Source organism: Macaca fascicularis, chromosome X (assembly GCF_037993035.2).
Source record: "Macaca fascicularis isolate 582-1 chromosome X, T2T-MFA8v1.1".
Classification (NCBI taxonomy): Eukaryota; Metazoa; Chordata; class Mammalia; order Primates; family Cercopithecidae; genus Macaca; species Macaca fascicularis.
Genome location: NC_088395.1, coordinates 143,112,837 through 143,134,351, shown reverse-complemented (window position 1 = coordinate 143,134,351; position 21,515 = coordinate 143,112,837). Strand labels below are relative to the sequence as shown.

At 42.5% G+C, this 21,515-nt stretch overlaps 1 protein-coding gene and 1 pseudogene across 15 annotated transcripts in view; one reads left to right on the top strand and one right to left on the bottom strand.

The window, feature by feature from the left end:
• LOC102141840 (uncharacterized) overlaps nucleotides 1-21,515 on the bottom strand; it is a 118,947-nt gene that overhangs the window by 58,012 nt on the left and 39,420 nt on the right. For 5 of the 15 annotated variants that reach the window (XR_012429917.1, XR_010584441.1, XM_074029318.1 and 2 more), the window contains 2 exons: nucleotides 17,880-17,990; nucleotides 17,434-17,675 (listed from right to left, as the gene is read on the bottom strand). Coding sequence is in view for 7 of the 15 variants with exons in the window: in XM_074029318.1 (XP_073885419.1) it covers nucleotides 17,627-17,675; nucleotides 17,880-17,990 (160 nt within the window). In the remaining 8 variants the exon portion in view is untranslated. Of the gene's footprint in view, nucleotides 1-1,936; nucleotides 2,017-17,433; nucleotides 17,676-17,879; nucleotides 17,991-21,515 lie in introns of those variants that run through there. The other 10 variants (XR_012429920.1, XM_065538626.1, XM_065538627.1 and 7 more) reach the window with 4 other exon arrangements.
• LOC102141043 (large ribosomal subunit protein eL22 pseudogene) lies at nucleotides 13,744-14,334 on the top strand (annotated as a pseudogene).

Sequence of the window (21,515 nt, the reverse complement as noted above, 5' to 3'; positions counted from 1 at the left end):
TCTCAAAGAGAAATAAGAAGAAGTAAATAAGATCTGTAACACAAACTTAGTTTGGGAGCATGGAACTGACAACCTAAGTTCAGGAGACACAGGTTGAACTAATGGCTGACTGGCTTCTTAGCCAATGGATCAAGGCCATAGTCTTTAACTCTATTACTCAATGAGCGTCAGGGCAAAGATCCCAAGGACCACTTGTCTATATCTACCAGCTCTTACTGTTTCTAAAACTCAAACTTAAAAACTATCCCCAAAGCAAAGTCAATGCCTTCTGCCATTCCATCTCCCCAGCCAAACCCATACACACCCAAAAACGTTTCACCAGAATCTATGCAAAGTCCAGCACTGTTTTAGTGAGATGCCAATAAGAAGACTGACGTCTAAATGTCTGTTAAATGTTGTAAGTAAATTAAGTCATGACAGAAACTAAAATATAGTACATTTGTTGTTACATTACTACTACTAGAAATTAGCCCTCATAATCCATCTAGAGGCCCTTCACTTTCACAACCCCTTTGGAGAAACCATTTAAATAAATTGTATCTGAGGAGATTTCTGGGTGGTGACAAAATGGGATTGGAACTGTTGCCCAAACGGAAGCCTCTCTGGAAAAGCTACCATAGGAAGAAGCAAGAGGATAAAGAGGAGGAGGAGGAGGAGAAGGAGGAATAATAGGAATAAGGAAAGGAGAGGAAGGGTATTTTCATTTTAAAGTCAGTGGGAGTATAAGGAGAATCATCATTCCAGAAGACCATGCTCATAGTATCACAACTTTCCTTACTTTCACTTTTTTAATTTTTAATTTTTATTTTATTTTTAGAGACAGGGTCTCTCCATGTCGCACAGGCTAGTCTTGAACTACTGACCTTAAGTGATTCTCCCACCTCGGCCTCCCAACGCCCTGGGATTACAGGTGCGAGCCACCACACTGGGCCCTTACTTTCATTTTTACTTTTGTAATCTCCTTTGACCCATAATTGCTTTATTACAGGATATAAAGACAACAAGGAATAAAATACTATACAGACAAATTAATTTCTTTTTGATCAGCTTCTCTTTCAGTCTCTTAAGTTACTAACTTCACATCCTACTCCCACTCTCAGCACTTTATCACAGCCCAAATCATTAATTATGTTATCAGTTGGTCCATCCCTCAGTGAGTCCATCCCATGTGAAACGACTCTTTCCATAGTCACGGACTTCTAACTCTGTAGTTTCATCCTGTTGAAGATTCCTGAGGAATCAAGTCCTTTCACTCTGGGTCCACTAGAATGTACCTTCAGGCAAGCAGAAGCCTCCTCTGCCTTATTCACTGTTGAGCTCAGAGCCTACCACAGCATCACAATAGGGACTAAAAAGAGTAAATGGTCCTTCACTAGCAGACATCATTTCCATACCATCCTCTCCTCTATATGATCTGCCTTGATTACACAGCCACTTGAAGTTGTGGGTTTGTCATAAGAAATCCTTTCACCCTTTTCTCATCCCTTCCCAGATTTTTATGACATCCCTACCTTCCTCTACTCCAGCTGGTTACTATTTTTCCTAACTCTCTACTGTGCCTGAACTTTTTGAACCCACAAACAAAAGCTTCCATTCCGTTTTATTTTTCATCTCTTGCACAGTGTCAACTTCCACAGTCATATCTCACTGACTCCCCACCCCAATATTCATTCCATGCAGACATAGTATCTCCATGACATTTCAGGTTGCTCTTTCCCTTCAGCATAAACATTAACATATTTAAAACACATTTATCTTTTTTTTCACTGTGTATGTGGGGAGTGGAAGGGAGAAGAGGAGAGAGGAAACTACAGTCACAGAGAAGGAAAAAGATGTAACCCAAGATCATCTGTGATAACAAAATACGTTAATTTAAATATATGTATTTACATTTCTACCTCAAAATTACTTACTTTTTGCTACATTAAGTACTTACCTAAACCACTGAATATTAGTATGAGACACAGACTCCAAAATCTAATCCCACCTAGAAGCCCACTTGACAGTTTTGTTTTCCTAAAATGGGAATATAAAATCATATAACCAAACATTAGTTGAGTTTTTGCTGGTTATAATCCTAAAACCAATGGAAAAACGATTCTGCGTGTACTTTCTCCATTTCTTTACTTCTAACTTCATGGAATGATGTGATCTACTTTGACATTTTTTAATTTTCTTTTTTGTTTTTTGTTTTTGTTTTGTTTTGTTTTGTTTTTTGAGATGGAGTGCAGTGACACCATCTCAGCTCACTGCAGCCTCCGCCTCCTGGGTTCAAGTGATTCTCCTGCTTCAGCCTTCTGAGTAGCTGGGATTACAGATGTGAGCCACACACAGCTAATTTTTGTATTTTTAGTAGAAATGAGGTCTAGCCATGTTGGGCAGGTTGGTCTCAAACTCCTGACCTCAGGTGATCCACCTGCCTCAGCCTCCCTAAGTGCTGGAATTACAGGTGTGAGCCACCGTGCCTGGCCTTCTTATTTTCATGTCCTAATATTCATTTCCTAATATTCCTAATATTCCTAATATTCTTTTAAATTCTACCTAATTTAAAAGAGACTAGGAGGAAATAATTTTAGCTTGCTACTCTTCACCAATAATAGCATCTCTTTGCTACTACTTTTCTGTAACCCTAAATCCACCCCATACTTCATTTCATTTTGTCCCTTTTGTCCTGATCATATTTCCATCTACAAAGGTACACAAAGGTATATATAATGAGAGTCACTGTAGCTTTGTTTGTAAATTTAAAAACCTAGAAACAACCAAATATGCCCACCACAATGAGAATAAACTATGGTAATCCGTGCAAATAATATGCAACCATTAAAAAGAACGATGTACATCTATAAGTGACAATATGTCTATGAAATAGCATTAAGTGAAAAAAGAAAGGTGAAAAGTATGTGTGGCAAGATTCCACTTTTTCCCAAGGATATGATATACATATCTCGTAGGTACAAATATTTTTCTGGAAGGATAAATAAGAAAAAATAATGCTTATACTGTTAGATGGAGAGAGTAGGAATTGGAGGGTAAAGGAAGGGAGAAATTTACTTATATCTTTTCTATTTGGTTTGAAGTCTTCACCATATACAAATATACAAATGTTATTGATATTATTACTTAAATTCAACTAAAAGACAACTTGCTTCACTGCAACCCACCAACTCCACCCTCTGCAAATAGGTTTGTTATTAGGGTATTTTGTTTGATTATAAAACCTTGTTCAACTACTTAACCCATCATTTGTTTTTTGTTGTTGTTGTTTTTTGGTTTGTTGTTGTTGTTGTTGTTGTTGTTTTGAGATAGAGTCTTGCTCTGTCACCCAGGCTGGAGTGCAGTGGCACAATCACGGCTCGATGCAGCCTCAACTTCGCGGCTCAAGTGATCCTCCCACCTCAGCCTCTCAAGTACCTGGGACCACAGGTATGTGCCACAATGTCCAGCTAATTTTTTAGTTTTTTTGTGGAGATGAGATCTCGCTATGTTGCCATGGCTGGTCTTAAATTCCTGGGCGCAAGCAATTTGTCTACCTCAGGCTCCCAAAGTGCTGGGATTACAGGCACAAGTTACCACGCCCTGCCCATTTCTTATATTTTACATTTTTTGTATGTTAAGTATTTTGGTGGTGAGTGCCTATTGTCCTAGCCAGCCATGAAGCTGAGTTGGGAGGATCACCTGAGCCAGGGAGTTTGTGGCTGCAGTGAGCTGTGACTGTGCCACTGCACTCCAGCCTGGGCAGAGTGAGACCCTGTTTTAAGAAAAAAAAAGATTTTCTTTTATGTTGTAGTTTTCAGTACTGAAAAAAACATAAGAAAACACAATTATGAATGAAGTTGTTTCTGCTGATGTGTGATCAAATTCAACTTGTCAAGAGCTTTAAGATATTGCCAATATATTATTATCTTTTTTTAAATTATACTTTATGTTCTAGGGTACTGTTCTCTCTCATAGGTGGGAATTGAACAATTAGATCACTTGGACACAGGAAGGGAATATTATTATCTTAAATGATAATCCCCGGCCACGCACGGTGGCTCACGCCTGTAATCCCAGCACTTTGGGAGGCCAAGGCAGGTGGATCACCTGAGGTCAGGAGTTCAAGACCAGCCTGACCAACATGGAGAAACCCTGTCTCTACTAAAAGTACAAAATTAGCCAGGCATGGTGGCGCATGCCTGCAATCCCAGCTACTCAGGAGACTGAGGCAGGAGAATAGCTTGAACACAGGAGGCAGAGGTTGCGGTGAGCCAAGATCGCGCCATTGCACTCCAGCCTGGGCAACAAGAGCGAAACTCCGTCTCAGGAAAAAAAAAAAAAATTATAACCCCCAATAAATACTTAAGCCATTATTGCAGTGTTATTACCCCTCAAGTCCATGGCATGATCTTAGCAAAAGAAAAACACAGGCACAGATTGACCAAGCTATGCTTGAAATATCTTTGGATTTTTTTTTTTAAATGAAGTTTGGGGCACATGAAGAAAGTCACTATATGTTGTTTTTTTAAAAAACTAAAAACCCAAATGAAAGATTTTAATTAAAATGAGTTTTATAGGAAGGAAAAATAATCCAAAAAAAGATTAAAGAAACAAAAATTTGGAAAAAAATTATTACGAATTTTTTTTATCTTTTTATTTTTCTTTTTTGTGACAGGGTCTTGGCTCTGTCACCCAGGCTGGAGTGCAGTGGCTCAACTTCCCGGGCTCAAGTGATCCTCCCACCTCAGCCTCCCAAGTAGCTGGGACTACAGCCATGCACCACCACTACTCTTAGATAATTTTCATGTTGCCAGCACTGGTCTTGAACTCCCGGCTCAAGCCATCCTCCCACTTCAGCTTCCCAAAGTGCTGGGATTACAGGCGGGAGCCACCGCACCCAGCCTAAATAAAAATAAATAAATAAACAAATAAAAACATGAAAAAAGCTTTTTTAAATTGGGCTTTAATCCTACAATAGATTTGAGGTAAATCCTGATGAGCACATGACCATCGTTAACACTACCAGTGACGGGACAGGTTAGCATCATGTGCCTCCTCATGTATTCCTACCAAGAATGCAGGCATCTGGTCATGAGGAAACATCCTTAAGACTCAAGATGATAGTCATCATACAGAATGTAATGTCTGTACCCTTTAAAAATTTCAAGGGTATGAAAGACTAACGAACTTAGTCTAGATTGCAGGAGACCAAAACCATAATCCTGGATAGGACTGTGAACCAGAAAGGGAAAGAGTAACACTGTTGACCAGCTGGCAAAATCCGCATGGATGGATGTGGATTGGACAGTATTGATTCCTGATTTGGAGGGTTGTATGCTGGTAGGAGAGAGACCTCGTTTTGAGGAAGTACCCTCTGGAGTGTTTAGGGGTGATTAGACAACCTCTAGCTCTCAAAAGATTCAGAGAAAGACTAATGATAATACACACCCACACAGAAGAATGAACAATGAAGCAAATGAGGTACAATGTTAACAGTTGGGATATCTGGCTAAAGGGACTACTGGAATTCTTTGTACTGTTCTGGCAATTCTTCGGTAAGTCTGAAACTGTTTCAAAATCAATTATTTTTTAAAAAATAAGAAAATAATAATTTATAGAACTGATAAATCAAAAGGTAAATACTTCACGAATGAACTTAGCCATCTATTAAAATATCGTTGCATTTTTCTAGGAACTCCTTCTTTAAAAAAGTATTTTTGCAACAGTAAAATGTGAGTTATTTTGTGACAATTTGAATTACATGCACCTCTTTACCAGCCTATCCATTGGTTTAACTGAGTTAATTCATATCAAGTCATTAAAAAAAAAGAGCAGTACTTTCAAATATGCAGTATGAAGTTTGAATTTTAAGTACAAAGAGAGACAGGGCAATCTGCAATTGCTATATAGTCATTTTTTTGCACCAAACATTGCCATCTACTGGAAATAACAGACCACAACACATATTACTCTTCCCTAGGAAAGTAAAAAATTATTTAAAAATCATAAGGCATATTTGAGAACGAAATGACAAATACGAAAAGATAACTAAGTGGTAGAAACTATTTTTAACCCATTTAAAATGTATGAATTATGCTGCACCTTTACATTCTAGAGTTTCAAAATCTTTTATAAGACAGCAATTCTCATAAAATCATATGAGGTAAACAGGTCTCTAACGTTGGTAATAATGGAGGCACAAGAAGCAAATGTAGAAACATACAAGACTTCTTGATCCATGACACAGTACCCTATGATAGGTCTCATTCAATAAAAATTCATGAAGGGGCCGGACGCGGTAGCTCACGCCTGCAGTCCCAGCACTTTTGGAGGCTGAGGTGGGTGGATCGCTCGAGTTCAGGGGTTTGAGACCAGCCTGGGAAACATGGCGAAACCCCGTTTCTACAAAAAATACAAAAATTAGCGGGGCATGGTGGCGCGCGCCTGTGCTCCCAGCTACTTGGGGGGCTGAGGTGGGAGGATGGCGTGAACCTGGGAGGTCGAAGTTACAGTGAGCCGAGATCGCGACACTGCACTCCAGCCTGGGCGACAGAGTGAGACCCTGTCTAAAAAATAAAATAAAATTTTAAATTAAAAAAAAAAAAATTCATGCAAGGACTCAAAACAGAAGCCGGCTGGCAATTCTATCTTCTAGTCCAGTTGTTCTCAACAAGAGGAGCAGCACCCTCTAGGGGGCAGAATGAGAATGTGCGGCGACGCTGCTGGTATTGAGTAACGGAGATGTCCTGCAAGGCACAGGGAGACCCACACAATGGAGAACTGAGAACTGTACAGTGTCTTACAACTCTTTCAAATGCCCCACTCAACTTTCATGTGGATGCAAAACTGCGTATGATTACCTGAGCCTAGATTCTAACTCAGCCACACCTTTATTTTACTTTATTTTATTTTATTTTATTGTATTTTATTTTATTTTAATACAAGGCCTCTGTCTGTTGCCCAGGCTGGAGTGCAGTGGTGCAATCACTGCTCACTGCAGCCTCGACCCTCCAAGCTCAAACGATTGTGTGCCACCACGCCCGGCTAATTTTTTCCTTCCTTCCTTCCTTCCTTCCTTCCTTCCTTCCTTCCTTCCTTCCTTCCTTCCTTCCTTCCTTCCTTCCTTCCTTCCTTCCTTCCTTCCTTCCTTCCTTCCTTCCTTCCTTCCTTCCTTCCTTCCTTCCTTCCTTCCTTCCTTCCTTCCTTCCTTCCTTCCTTCCTTCCTTCCTTCCTTCCTTCCTTCCTTCCTTCCTTCCTTCCTTCCTTCCTTCCTTCCTTCCTTCCTTCCTTCCTTCCTTCCTTCCTTCCTTCCTTCCTTCCTTCCTTCCTTCCTTCCTTCCTTCCTTCCTTCCTTCCTTCCTTCCTTCCTTCCTTCCTTCCTTCCTTCCTTCCTTCCTTCCTTCCTTCCTTCCTTCCTTCCTTCCTTCCTTCCTTCCTTCCTTCCTTCCTTCCTTCCTTCCTTCCTTCCTTCCTTCCTTCCTTCCTTCCTTCCTTCCTTCCTTCCTTCCTTCCTTCCTTCCTTCCTTCCTTCCTTCCTTCCTTCCTTCCTTCCTTCCTTCCTTCCTTCCTTCCTTCCTTCCTTCCTTCCTTCCTTCCTTCCTTCCTTCCTTCCTTCCTTCCTTCCTTCCTTCCTTCCTTCCTTCCTTCCTTCCTTCCTTCCTTCCTTCCTTCCTTCCTTCCTTCCTTCCTTCCTTCCTTCCTTCCTTCCTTCCTTCCTTCCTTCCTTCCTTCCTTCCTTCCTTCCTTCCTTCCTTCCTTCCTTCCTTCCTTCCTTCCTTCCTTCCTTCCTTCCTTCCTTCCTTCCTTCCTTCCTTCCTTCCTTCCTTCCTTCCTTCCTTCCTTCCTTCCTTCCTTCCTTCCTTCCTTCCTTCCTTCCTTCCTTCCTTCCTTCCTTCCTTCCTTCCTTCCTTCCTTCCTTCCTTCCTTCCTTCCTTCCTTCCTTCCTTCCTTCCTTCCTTCCTTCCTTCCTTCCTTCCTTCCTTCCTTCCTTCCTTCCTTCCTTCCTTCCTTCCTTCCTTCCTTCCTTCCTTCCTTCCTTCCTTCCTTCCTTCCTTCCTTCCTTCCTTCCTTCCTTCCTTCCTTCCTTCCTTCCTTCCTTCCTTCCTTCCTTCCTTCCTTCCTTCCTTCCTTCCTTCCTTCCTTCCTTCCTTCCTTCCTTCCTTCCTTCCTTCCTTCCTTCCTTCCTTCCTTCCTTCCTTCCTTCCTTCCTTCCTTCCTTCCTTCCTTCCTTCCTTCCTTCCTTCCTTCCTTCCTTCCTTCCTTCCTTCCTTCCTTCCTTCCTTCCTTCCTTCCTTCCTTCCTTCCTTCCTTCCTTCCTTCCTTCCTTCCTTCCTTCCTTCCTTCCTTCCTTCCTTCCTTCCTTCCTTCCTTCCTTCCTTCCTTCCTTTTTTACAGACAAGGTGTCACTCTGTTACCCAGGCTGGTCTTGAACTCCTGGACTCAAGTAATCCTCACCTTAGCCTCCCAAAGTCCTGGGATTATAGGCATGAGTCACTGCACCCAGCCCTAACTCCCTTTTACAGATAAAGTATTTTTACATGGTTTCAATATTCGCTGATATTTTTTCCCAAGAACACAACTACCATGTCAATTGAAGGAAAATGGTACTATGTCTGGCTTGGAATTTTGCCAAAATTAATCATTTCAGAAAATCAGGCATCATTTAGAGTTATGTGGTATTTAAGCCACCAGTGCATACTATTTTTTTTTTTTTTTTTTTTTTTTTTGGAGATGAAGTCTGCTCTGTCGCCCAGGCTGGAGTGCAGTGGCACGATCTCAGCTCACTGCAAACTCCACCTCCCGAGTTCACACCATTCTCCTGCCTCAGCCTCCCAAGTAGCTGGGAATACAGGCACCCGCCACCCTGCCTGGCTAATTTTTTCTGCTTTCAGTAGAGACGGGGTTTCACCCTGTTAGCCAGGGTGGTCTCGATCTCCTGACCTTGTGATCCGCCCACCTTGGCCTCCCAAAGTGCTGGGATTACAGGCGTGAGCCACCGCGCCCGGCCGTGCATACTATTTTTATATGCATGTGTTGCCACATTTACAATAATTATACCCATGGGTGCAAGCATCTGACAACGACTGAAATATATACCTATTACATATTTTATTAAAAGTTACCTCCCTTTTGTTTCTCCTTTATATTGTAGTTAAGATGTTATATTGATGTTTATTGAAACAAGACAATTATAGACAAGTTTCATTATCTCTTACCTATTAGCATCATTTTAGAATAGTAAAAGGAGAGTTATAAACTATTTGTTATTAAACGAGGACATTGGCCGAGCGCGGTGGCTTATGCCTGTAATCCCAGCACTTTGGAGGCCGAGGAGGGTGGATCATGAGGTCAGGAGTTTGAGACCAGCCTGGCCAACATAGTAAACCCCGTCTCTACTAAAAATACAAAAAAAAATTGCCAGGTGTGGTGGTGGACACCTGTAATCCCAGCTACTTGGGAGGCTGAGGCAAGAAGAATCGCTTGAACCTGGGAGGCGGAGGGTTCAGTGAGCAGAGATCACACCACTGCACTCCAATCCAGGTGACAGTGCGAGACTCTATCTCAAAAAAAAAAAAAAAAAAAAAAAAAAAAAAAAAAAAAAAGGACATCACTGTGATTGGGTTGAGAATTACCAATCGAGTTCAACTCCCTCAATTTATTATGGTGAAACTGAGATCCAGAGGGGAAATTTTGGAATTCTCAATTCAGTTAATGGTCCATGCTGCCTGAAAATCAGAAATGCATTTTCCAATAAAAGCAATGCCTTTATTGGAAGGCATTTTATTGGAAAAAGCAATGCCTTTTTTTTTTTTTTTTTTTTTTTTTGAGACAGAGTCCCACTCTGTCACCTGGGCTGGAGTGCAGTAGTGCAATCTTGGCTCACTGCAACCTCCACCTCCTGGGTTCAAGAGATTCTCTAACCTCAGCCTCCTGAGTAGCTGAGATTACAGGACCCCACCACCACGCTGGGCTAATTTTTGTATTTTTAGTAGAGGTGGGGTTTCACCATGTTGTGCAGGCTGGTCTTGAACTCCTGACCTCAGATGACCGCACCTGGCCACAATGCTTTAAATTTAGCTAGAGTCCCAGGCTAGCCAACAAATGGAGCTTATGTAACTCAACTATATGGCTAACATTAATGTGATTACAACGAAACCAAAAAGGCTTTGTTTGGTAATATAAAAACAGTACATTTTTGGCTGGGCGCAGTGGCTCACACCTATAATCCCAGCATTTTGGGAGGCTCAGGTAGGTGGATCACCTAAGGTCAGGAGTTCAAAACCAGCCTGGCCAACATGGTGAAACCCCACCTTTACTACAAATACAAAATTAGCCGGGCATGGTGGCACACGCCTGTAGTCCCAGCTATTCGGGAGGCTGAGGCAGGAGAATCGCTTGAACCCAGGAGGCAGAGGATGCAGTGAGCAGAGATCATGCCATTGCACTCCAGCCTGGGCAACAAGAGTGAAACTCTGTCTCAAAAAAAAAAAAAAAAAAAAAGACAGTACATTTTTAAAGCAAAAGTATTATGAATAGAAACGCCATATCATGGCATTCAATAATTCATAATAGACATTCAGTGTTCATAATTCATAATAGGCATTCAATAAATTCATAATAGGCACTCAGTTCATAATAGGCACTCAAGAAACATTTATTATATAAATTGATAAACAAAAGGTCTTCACTCAAACATTAATCTTTATGACTCATCCCTCCTGAACAAATGTATTATAAATTCCAAATTTTACACCCATTTGGGAACCTGTATTATTTTCTGAAAACATTAAAGTGCACTTTCAAGACAGTTAATGAAAAAACAAAATAGGGCCGGGCGTGGTCACTCACACCTATAATCCCAGCACTTTGGGAGTCCGAGGCGGGCGGATCACCTGAGGTCAGGAGTTGGAAACCAGCCTGGCCAACATAGTGAAACCCCGTCTCTACTAAAAATATAAAAATTAGCTGGGTGTAGCAAAGGGCACCCGTAATCCTGGCTACTCAGGAGGCTGAGGCAGGAGAATTGCTTGAACCTGGGAGGCAGAGGTTGCAGTGAGCTGAGATCACACCACTGCACTCCAGCCCGGGCAACAGAGGGAGACTCCATCTCAAAGAAAAAAAAAAAAAAAAAAAACAGGCCAGGTGTAGTGGCTCACACCTATAATCTCAGCACTTTGGGAGGCTGAGGCAGATGGATCACTTGAGGTCAGGAGTTCGAGACCATCCTGGCCAACATGGTGAAACACCATCTCTACTAAAAATACAAAAATTAGCCAGGCATGGTGGCCTGTGCCTATAGTCCCAGGTACTCGGGTGGCTGAGGCACAAGAATCACTTGAACCTGGGAGGTGGAGGTTGCAGTGAGCTGAGATCATGCCACTGCACTCCAGTCTGGGTGACGGAGTGAGACACCATCTCAGGAAAAAAAAAAAAAAATCCAAACTAAAAATTATTATATTGCCTCTGAACTTCTCTGTATCTAGGCTTGATCAGGGGCTCAGACCCACAAGCTCAGCTGATGATTGTAGGCTCTGGGTCCAAACAGCAGTTTGCAGGTGGCTGCAGCAAAGTGGTAAGACAGGTACAGGAGAATGGAGATCATGATCCAGGTGACTGAGGAGCCACAACTGTCGCATGGCTCTGACTTCTGTAAGTGGTTCATCATGCGCATAGAGTTCAGCTTCCTGTCCACGTTCCCCAACCCCAACCCTGTGTCAGGATTGCGTCTCCCCTCTCCACTGGCCACATGAATGTCTTTGTGTGCCATAGCCGGGCATGGTGGTGCACGCCTGTAATCCCAGCTACTTGGGAGGCTAAGGCACCAGAATCACTTGAACCCGGGATGCGGAGGCTGCAGTGAGCCAAGATCACATCACTGCACTCCAGCCTAGGTGACAGAATGAGACTCTATCTCAAAAAATAAAATAAAATAAAAAGAAGAAGATGTCTTTATGCACCAGAAGCACACCTAAGACAGTGTATTTCTCCCAGTCAAGGGCCTAGAATCAAACAGAATCTGGTGAAATTTTCTGTATTGGAAATGAGAAGCAGCAAAAGCCGGGGGCGGGGTGGGGGGAACATGTAGAAGCACAGAGGAAAGGGAACAGATGCTACACATGAGGTAATTTAGATCCATGCCAATATGGCAGCCACTGGTCATATGTGGCTCTTCAGCACTTGAAACGTGTCTGGTCCTAAGGGGATGAGCTATAAGTGTAAAATACGCACCAGATAAGATATTTCTGTGCCCCAAAAGTGCTATATAAACACTGTACTCTAGTGAATGAATATGTTTCTCACAAGGATATGTGTTAGCAGTTCTGAAACTACATGTATCCTAGGGTTGAATAAATAAGTCAATGCATCATAGATGATTAGAGCCAGGTTTCTCACTTTCAGGGAAAGAAATTACAACTAAACCAGGGGAGAAGGCTAGAAGGAATGCTGTGGTGCTGGATGAGGGTCTGAGATACCGTATGAACTCATGTTTATTTACTTATTCGCTTTTATATTTTTCCATTAGCAGTTAGCAAGTAGTCTGTAGGGTGATACTACAGGCTGTAGGGTGTACAGTCTATAGGGTGATACCTTGCCACTGTAAGAATAACCAGTTTCCCCAACACTCATTCACCTACAATTTTAATATTCATTGATCATATTGACCTGAATCAATATTTAATTGGAGGTTGAAAAACTAGTGATTTTCAAATTCTATCATTCCCACTGAAATAATTCAGTAAGTGATGACTAGGTACCCAGCTAGTTGACAAAATCCTTCATAGCCCATAATGCAGGTTAAGTTATTTTATACTGATAGTTACCAAGATACGAAGCTTTGCTTCTCATTTGTACACTGAACGTTTGAGGTATGTTGCAGGTTCTGTAGGATTTTGTGAGCTACTCTAAGACACAACCACTGTGGGTACCTGGGGTAGCCAAAATGGCATCCACAATGGGATCTAAATGCTACCCTAAGAGAGTACTCCAGGCCAGGCACAGTGGCTCATGCCTGTAATCCCAGCACTTTGGGAAAGCGGGGTAGGTGGATCACTTAAGACCAGGAGTTTAAGACCAGCCTAGCCAAAATGGCAAAAGCCCATCTCTACTAAAAATACAGGGGGAAAAAAAAGCCAGGCATGGTGGCTCATGCCTGTAATACCAACTACTTGGGAGGCTGAGGTGGGTGGATCACCTGAGCTCAGGAGTTTGAGACCAGCCTGGCCAACATAGTGAAACCCTGTCTCTACTAAAAATACAAAAATTAGCCAGGCATGTTTGATCACACCTGTAATCCCAGCCAGCTACTCGAGAGGCTGAGGCAGGAGAATCGCTGGAACCCAGGAGGCAGAGGTTGCAACCAGGCGAGATCGCACCACTGCCCTCCAGCCTGGGCAACAGAGCAATACTCTGTCAAAAAAAAAAAAAAAAGGAAAGGAAGGAAGGAAGGAAGGAAGGAAGGAAGGAAGGAAGGAAGGAAGGAAGGAAGGAAGGAAGGAAGGAAGGAAGGAAGGAAGGGAGGGAGGGAGGGAGGGAGGGAGGGAACCCCAGAGTCAAATACGTTTGTAAAATGCTGAGTTAGGCTCATCAAGACATTTCTTTATTATGAATGAGATTAGGAGACTTTTAAACACTTTACTAATATATTTTGTAAAGCTGAGAAAGGAGGCAGTAGAAAGTAGCATTTTCCAAACTTATTTGACTAGCCTAGTGTTCTACATAATGCAGTTTGGGAAATGTTGATGTGCACCATTATAATTTTTTTTTTTTTAAAAAAAAGCATTTTTCCGGCCTGCGTAGTTCACCCACCTCCCTTTCTGCCTCTACTGCCGCCATGATGCCCATAAAGAAGCTTGTGGCGAAGGAGGATAAAAAAAAAAAAAAGAAGAAGAAGCAGGTTCTGAAGTTCACTCTTGATTGCACCCACTCTGTAGAAGATGGAATCGTGATGCTGCCAATTTTGTGCAATTTTTGCAGGAAAGGATCAAAGTGAGCAGAAAAGCTGAGAGTCTCGGTGGAGGGGGTATGACCATCAAAATGAGCAAGAGCAAGATTACTGTGACTTCTGAGGTGCTTTTTACCAAAAGATATTTGAAATATCTCACCAAAAAATATCTGAAGAAGAATCACCTGCTTGATTAGTTGCAGATAGTTGCTAACAGCAGAGAGTTAGGAGTTACATTACTCCCAAATTAACCAGGATGCAGAAGAGGAGGAAGATGAGGATTAAAATTCACTTATCTGGGCCGGGCGCAGTGGCTCACGCCTGTAATCCCAGCACTTTGGGAGGCCGAGACAGGCAGATCACGAGGTCAGAAGATCGAGACCATCCTGGCTAACACGGTGAAACCCCGTCTCTACTAAAAAATACAAAAAACTAGCCGGGCGAGGTGGCGGGTGCCTGTAGTCCCAGCTACTCGGGAGGCTGAGGCAGGAGAATGGCGTAAACCTGGGAGGCAGAGCTTGCAGTGAGCTGAGATCCGGCCACTGCACTCCAGCCTGGGTGACAGAGCAAGGCTCCATCACCAAAAAAAAAAAAAAAAAAAAAAAAAATTCACTTGTATGACTTCCTGAATAAAACTTGGGAGTCAAAAACAAAAATAAAGCATTTTTCAAACCAAGACAAGAAAATAAAGAAAGAGCGCTATCAGAGATACATGTCATTACTCTCCCTTGCACCCTCCCCCCAACTATAACAGCCACGTTTTGGCACTCAGATAAAGAATATCATGGCTTGGTATGTTCTCACTGCATCATCATCTCTCTGCATGCATGAGCTATTGTTGTATGAGACATTTATAAATCAACTGCCCCCTACGTCTGGGAGAACCTATATTGGAGAGAAGGAGGAACAGGAAACATTATATGTGTACTACTTGCCAGGCACTGTGCTAAATATTTCGTGTTAGCTCACTTCACCCTGACAGCAATCACATGGGGTGAATATTTTAGCTCCATTTTACAAATTTGGAAAGACAGGCTCAAAGTAACTTAACCAAGTTCATACAGCAGTAAATGGTAGAGCCAAGATTCTAATTCAACTGTGTCTGGATCTTTCCAGTGTCACACCTCTGGAAGCCAAGGGCCTTCTAGGTACACTAAATAAGTTTCAATGGGAAAAGAAAATTTCCTCTTCTGGAACTGTTTCCAGGATTAGACTTACTGTTGAGGAACAAGGGGTTGAGACCTAACCTGAAATAAGGGGATTTTCCACATTCTCCCATTTGGTATGGCTTTTTTTTTTTTTTTTTTTTTTTTTTTTTTTTGAGACAGAGTCTCACTCTGTCACCCAGGCTGGAGTGCAATGGCATGATCTCGGCTCACTGCAACCTCTGTCTCCCAGGTTCAAGTGATTCTCCTGCCTCAACCTCCCGAGTAGCTGGGACTACAGGCATGCGCTACCATGCCCGGCTAATTTTTGTATTTTAAGTAGAGATGGGGTTTCACCATGTTGGTCAGGCTGGTCTCGAACCCCTGACCTCAGGTGATCCACCCACCTCTGCTTCCCAAAGTGCTGGGATTACAGATATGAGCCACAATGCCTGGCCCCTTCAGAGTGCATTTCATTTCTTTCCTCAGATTACACTTCGGTATTTCATCCAAAGATTAGAAGACTGGACCATATTTATTGGACTAGTAAATTGCCTGTTTTCACCAATTGTACTTTGGGTAAACTGCAGGATGTAGGATCAAGTAATCCTGACCTCTAGCTAAATGATTCAAGGCACACACACACATTTCTAACATAAATGGTTCTCATTTTCTTTACAGTGACTCTGTAGGCAGAAAATATAATAGACCCTCAAGATAGAAAGCCAGAATGGTATAGTAGAAAAACTATGAGTTTGGGGGCCAGACAGACCTAGGTTTGAATATCACTTGCACCACCTGCTAGCTGTGATCCTGAGAAAATTACTTTAGCTTGCTGGGCTTCAGTAGCCTCATTTATAAAATGGAGATAACCACTAAAGGTGATACATAGGGACAAAAGCGAGGTATTCCTAATGTGGAATTGCTTTCAGAAGGAGATTAGGAAGAATCATTTTATAATGGCTGTCAGGCCATCTACAGAAATGACACAAACCAAGCATAATTTGTAAATGTTCGAGATTTGAGACCTAGCCCCAAACACGGTGATTAGGATTTGGTCTCAGGAAAGAATATCTGAAGCTATAAAAAATAAGCCTTAGATGAAACTGAGTATAACAAAAGCTGAATCAAAAATATGATATACAGCTGGGCACAGTGGCTCACGCCTGTAATCCCAGCACTTTGGGAGGCCGAGGCGTGCGGATCGCCTGAGGTCAGGGGTTCGAGACCAGCCTGGCCAGCATGGTGAAACCCCGTTTCTACTAAAAGAAATACAAAAATTAGCCGGGTGTGGTGGCAGGTGCATGTAATCTCAGCTACTTGGGAAGCTGAGGCAGGAGAATCATTGAACCCGGAAGGTTGCAGTGAGCCGAGATTGTGCCATTGCACTCCAGCCTGGGCAACAGAGCGAGACTCGGTCTCAAAAAATATACACACACACACACACACACACACACACACATATATACACATACATATATATACGCATACATATATATACACGATACACAGTCTTAAAAAGACTAAAACTGGAAATACGTAGATCTACATAGTCATAAAAGGTTTTCCCTATTAAAAGAACAGCCTAAAATCAGTCCTTTGGTGAAGCACCACTAATACAGTCCAGGGCTAAGAGTCCCTGACACACGAACACAAACATCTGGTCCGGGGGCAAGTAAAGCACTAGAGTGTCATGAATATCATCTTTTAATATGTCACTTCTGGCCAGGCGCAGTGGCTCATGCCTGTAATCCCAGCACTTTGGGAGGCCGAAGTGAGTGGATCACCTGAGGTCAGGAGTTCGAGACCAGCCTGGCCAACTTGGTGAAACCCTGTCTCTACCAAAAATACAAAACTTAGCCAGGCATGGTGGTGCACACCTGTAATCCCAGCTACTTGGGAGGCTGAGGCAGGATTGCTTGAACGGAGGCGGAGGTTGCAGTGAGCTGAGATCTCACCACTGCACTCCAGCCTGGGTGACAGAGCAAGACTTTGTCTCAAAAATAAGAAATAAAAATAAAATACCAAGCAAAATAAATATAATAGGAGACAACTGGTTAACAAAAAGCCATTGTGAAACACAGCCATCACAGAATATTCACTAGAATGTTTATAGTATATATATCTATTTCTAATGTTTATAGTATATCTATCTATATCTTTTTTTTTTAACCAAAACTACACACAATCTTTGTAAAAAGAAAGATTATTTGTGAAAGAAAAAAGTCAAGACATACAAACAATGGTGAATGCCATGTATTGGGAACCTACTCTGTGTCAGGTACCATGCTAAGGGCTTTACATATTCTGAAAATGAGAAGCAAATGACATGAGAAGAAATCAAGACTCAGACATCATGTGACTTACCTAAGCTCACACAGCTAGTAAGTGGCAAAGGTGCAATTTGAATCACAGGTCAGTCTGCCATTGTCTGCATTCTTTATGCTACACTGTGTCTCTTCCATGTGATATTCTTCCTTTAAGGTCCCACTTGAGCAGTCAGCCAGCGTGCCAAACCCAGAAGATGTCCCTCTTGTTCCCCATGTACCTCTTTCAAACTTCAAACTTTTAATATGAAGTAAGAGAAAGTAAAGTAGCTGGCACAGTATCTGAAATGTAGTAGATTTAACACAGTAATTCCTGTAATGACTGTCCATTAAATTGTTGGAACAGAAAGAATTTACGTGCTTTCTTGGGTTCTTAGCTGTGTTATACAACTTTAAATTAAGAAAAACGTACTATTTAATATTATGTACATGATATTTATATACTTGCTTTGGAAAAAAATTAAGATGATGGCATGAAGTACTTACTTCAATCTCACAGAATAAGTGTAAGTCACATTCAACTTATCCGTATATTCTCCAGGAATTTCCACAGGGGGTCCATTACAAGTGACAGGGTTTTCATCTGAATGCTTATAGCTAATAAAAGAAAAAAGAGAAGGGAAGAGAATTTTTATATGAAACTGACATTGTAAAATTTCCAATTCATGGCTATTCAGGCATGTAATAGGCCAAAAAAATAGGCTTTCCATTATATTCTACATTTAAAACTCTTTATGATTTAAAATTCTTTTGTATCCAAATGTCCTCAACACTCAAATGAGACTCAATATACTACCCCAAATTCAAAACTTAGGAACTTTCCCTGTGTCTAAAGGTAGAAAGAGAAAAAAAAAAAAAAAACCTTCTGTCAGCAAATGGCTTTGTTTTTCATATTTCATATCATTCTTTTTTAATATACTAAGTAACACATCCTGTAACCTTAACTGCATGGCTAGAGAATTAGATGAAGCAAAAATCAGATTTATAAGCACCCAGAGATTTGAGGGCCTACTGTGTATAAAGCAGCATGCTTAGAAATGAAAGACACTGAAAATATCATCTACATGACCTTTTTGTCTGAAAAAAAACTATTAAAAACAGAAGATGGAAACAAACTAAAGAAGTCTGAAATCAGAGAGGAGTGATACAGCTAGCAAACGCCAGTCAGGGATGTGGAGACTCTTTTACTACTCAAAATGTAAAAAGGAATAAAGGAAACATAGGAGAAAAATCAAAAGGAGAAACAGTGATGCTTCCCTTTTGATTTACTTACTCAGCATACAATTTATGCCCTGGCTTCTGTGTAATGAATAATAGGCAATCCTTATGGAATTGTCTATACATGTGTATGCATAATAAAACCATTCACTCACAGTTGGGAAAATTACTGATGTGCAGCTCTTTCTATTCGTTTTTGTAACCCGAGTGCCTGGTACATAATATGCCCGTATAAGTGTTTCTAGAATGAATAAATTATATTTAAAGCCAAAAAACTTTATTTTATTTTATTGTTTTATTTTATTTTAAGACAGAGTCTCTTATTTTGAGATGGAGTCTCACTCTTTCGCCCAGGCTGTAGTGCAGTGGCATGATCTCGGCTCACTGCAACCTCCACCTCCCAGGTTCAAGCAATTCCCGTGTCTCAGCCTCCCAAGTAGCTGGGATTACAGGCGTCCGCCACCACGCCTGACTAATTTTTGTATTTTTAGTAGAGATGGGGTTTCACCATGTTGGCCAGGCTGGTCTGGAACTCCTGACCTCAGGTGATCCGCCCGCCTCGACCTCCCAAAGTGCTGGGATTACGGGCGTAAGCCACAGTGCCCGGCCCAGAACACATTTTAAAACAACTATAAATTTTTAAACTTATGATTTTTTTTTGTTTTTTGTTGTTTGTTTTTAATTCTCTTTAGCTTTATAGCCATGAAAAAAAAATAATGATTCTTTTTTTTTTTTTTTTTTTTTTTTTTTTTTTCTGGAGACAGAGTCTCGCTCTGTCACCCAGGCTGGAGTGCAGTGGCCGGATCTCGGCTCACTGCAAGCTCTGTCTCCTGGGTTCACGCCATTCTCCTGCCTCAGCCTCCCGAGTAGCTGGGACTACAGGCGCCCACCACCTCGCCCGGCTAGTTTTTTTGTATTTTTTAGTAGAGACAGGGTTTCACTGTGTTAGCCAGGATGGTCTCGATCTCCTGACCTCGTGATCCGCCCGTCTCGGCCTCCCAAAGTGCTGGGATTACAGGCTTGAGCCACCGCGCCCGGCAAAATAATGATTCTTAAGGCTACAGATCAAAATATAAGACTAAAGAGAACAATTAAATTACTGTATGATAATCCACATTATGGTTTACTGTGTAAGTACAGGCCTTGAACCCAGTACAGAAAATATCTGCATTTGATATGAGAAAGATTATGCAGCAAAGATTGTGTTAAGAACTCTCACCAAAGTAGAAGCACTATTTTACTATAAACCTCTAGTCTTACATATGGACTGCATAAGGCTTTATAGGCCAGTTTCAGAACTTTGGCTTTTACTCTAAGTAAGATGTGAAGTCAATGGAAGGTTCTGAGCAGAGGATTGAAATGAGCTGACATTTCCAAAGGAATGCTCTGAATACTGTATTGAGAACAGACCCCTAGAAGACAAGGGTAGCAGCAGGGAGACTAGCTAGGTTTTTGCAATAATCCAAGTGAGGTAAAATGATATCTTGGACCAGATGATAGTGGTAGAGGAGTTGAGAAGTGGTGGATTCTGAAATACTTCGAAGGGAGAGAGCCACATGGTCTGTCAAAGGATTGGACTGAATAGGGGGTATGAGTGAAGAATGAAAAAGAGGAATCAAGGGTGATGCCACGATTTGGGGCTTGAGCAACTGGAAAGATGGAGTTGCCACTTACTGAGATGGGAAAAACACCAGGGGAAGCACATCCAAGTGGTCATGTCCTGGCCAGGCGTGGTGGCTCAGGCCTGTAATCCCAACACTTTGAGAGGCCAAGGCTGGCAGATCATTTGAGGTCAGGAGTTCAGAACCAGCCTAGCCAACATGATGAAACCCCGTCTCTCCTAAGAATACAAAAATTAGTCGGGTATGGTGGTGCATGGCCTATAATCCTAAGCTACTCAGGAGGTTGAGGCAGGAGAATCGCTTGAGACTGAGGCAGGAGAATTACTTGAGCCCGGGAGGCAGAGATTGCAATGAGCAGAGATCGCGCCACTGCACTCCAGCCTGGGCAACAGAGCGAGACTCCATCTAAAAAAAAAAAAAAACGGGGGGGCGGAGCAAGATGGCCGAATAGGAACAGCTCCAGTCTCCAACTCCCAGCGCGAGCAACACAGAAGACCGGTGATTTCTGCATTTTCAACTGAGGTACTGGGTTCATCTCACTGGGGAGTGCCGGATGATCGGTGCTGGTCAGCTGCTGCAGCCCGACCAGCGAGAGCTGAAGCAGGGCGAGGCATTGCCTCACCTGGGAAGCGCAAGGGGGAAGGGAATCCCTTTTCCTAGCCAGGGGAACTGAGACACACAACACCTGGAAAATCGGGTAACTCCCACCCCAATACTGCACTTTAAGCAAACAGGCACACCAGGAGATCATATCCCACACCTGGCCAGGAGGGTCCCACGCCCATGGAGCCTTCCTCATTGCTAGCACAGCAGTCTGTGATCTACCGGCAAGGCAGCAGCGAGGCTGGGGGAGGGGAGCCCGCCATTGCTGAGGCTTAAGTAGGTAAACAAAGCTGCTGGGAAGCTCGAACTGGGTGGAGCTCACAGCAGCTCAAGGAAACCTGCCTGTCTCTGTAGACTCCACCTCTGGGGACAGGGCACAGTAAACAATAACAAACACAGCAGAAGCCTCTGCAGACGCAAACGACTCTGTCTGACAGCTTTGAAGAGAGCAGTGGATCTCCCAACACGGAGGTTGAGATCTGAGAAGGGACAGACTCCCTGCTCAAGTGGGTCCCTGACCCCTGAGTAGCCTAACTGGGAGACATCCCCCACTAGGGGCAGTCTGACACCCCACACCTCACAGGGTGGAGTACACCCCTGAGAGGAAGCTTCCAAAGCAAGAATCAGACAGGTACACTCGCTGTTCAGAAATATTCTATCTTCTGCAGCCTCTGCTGCT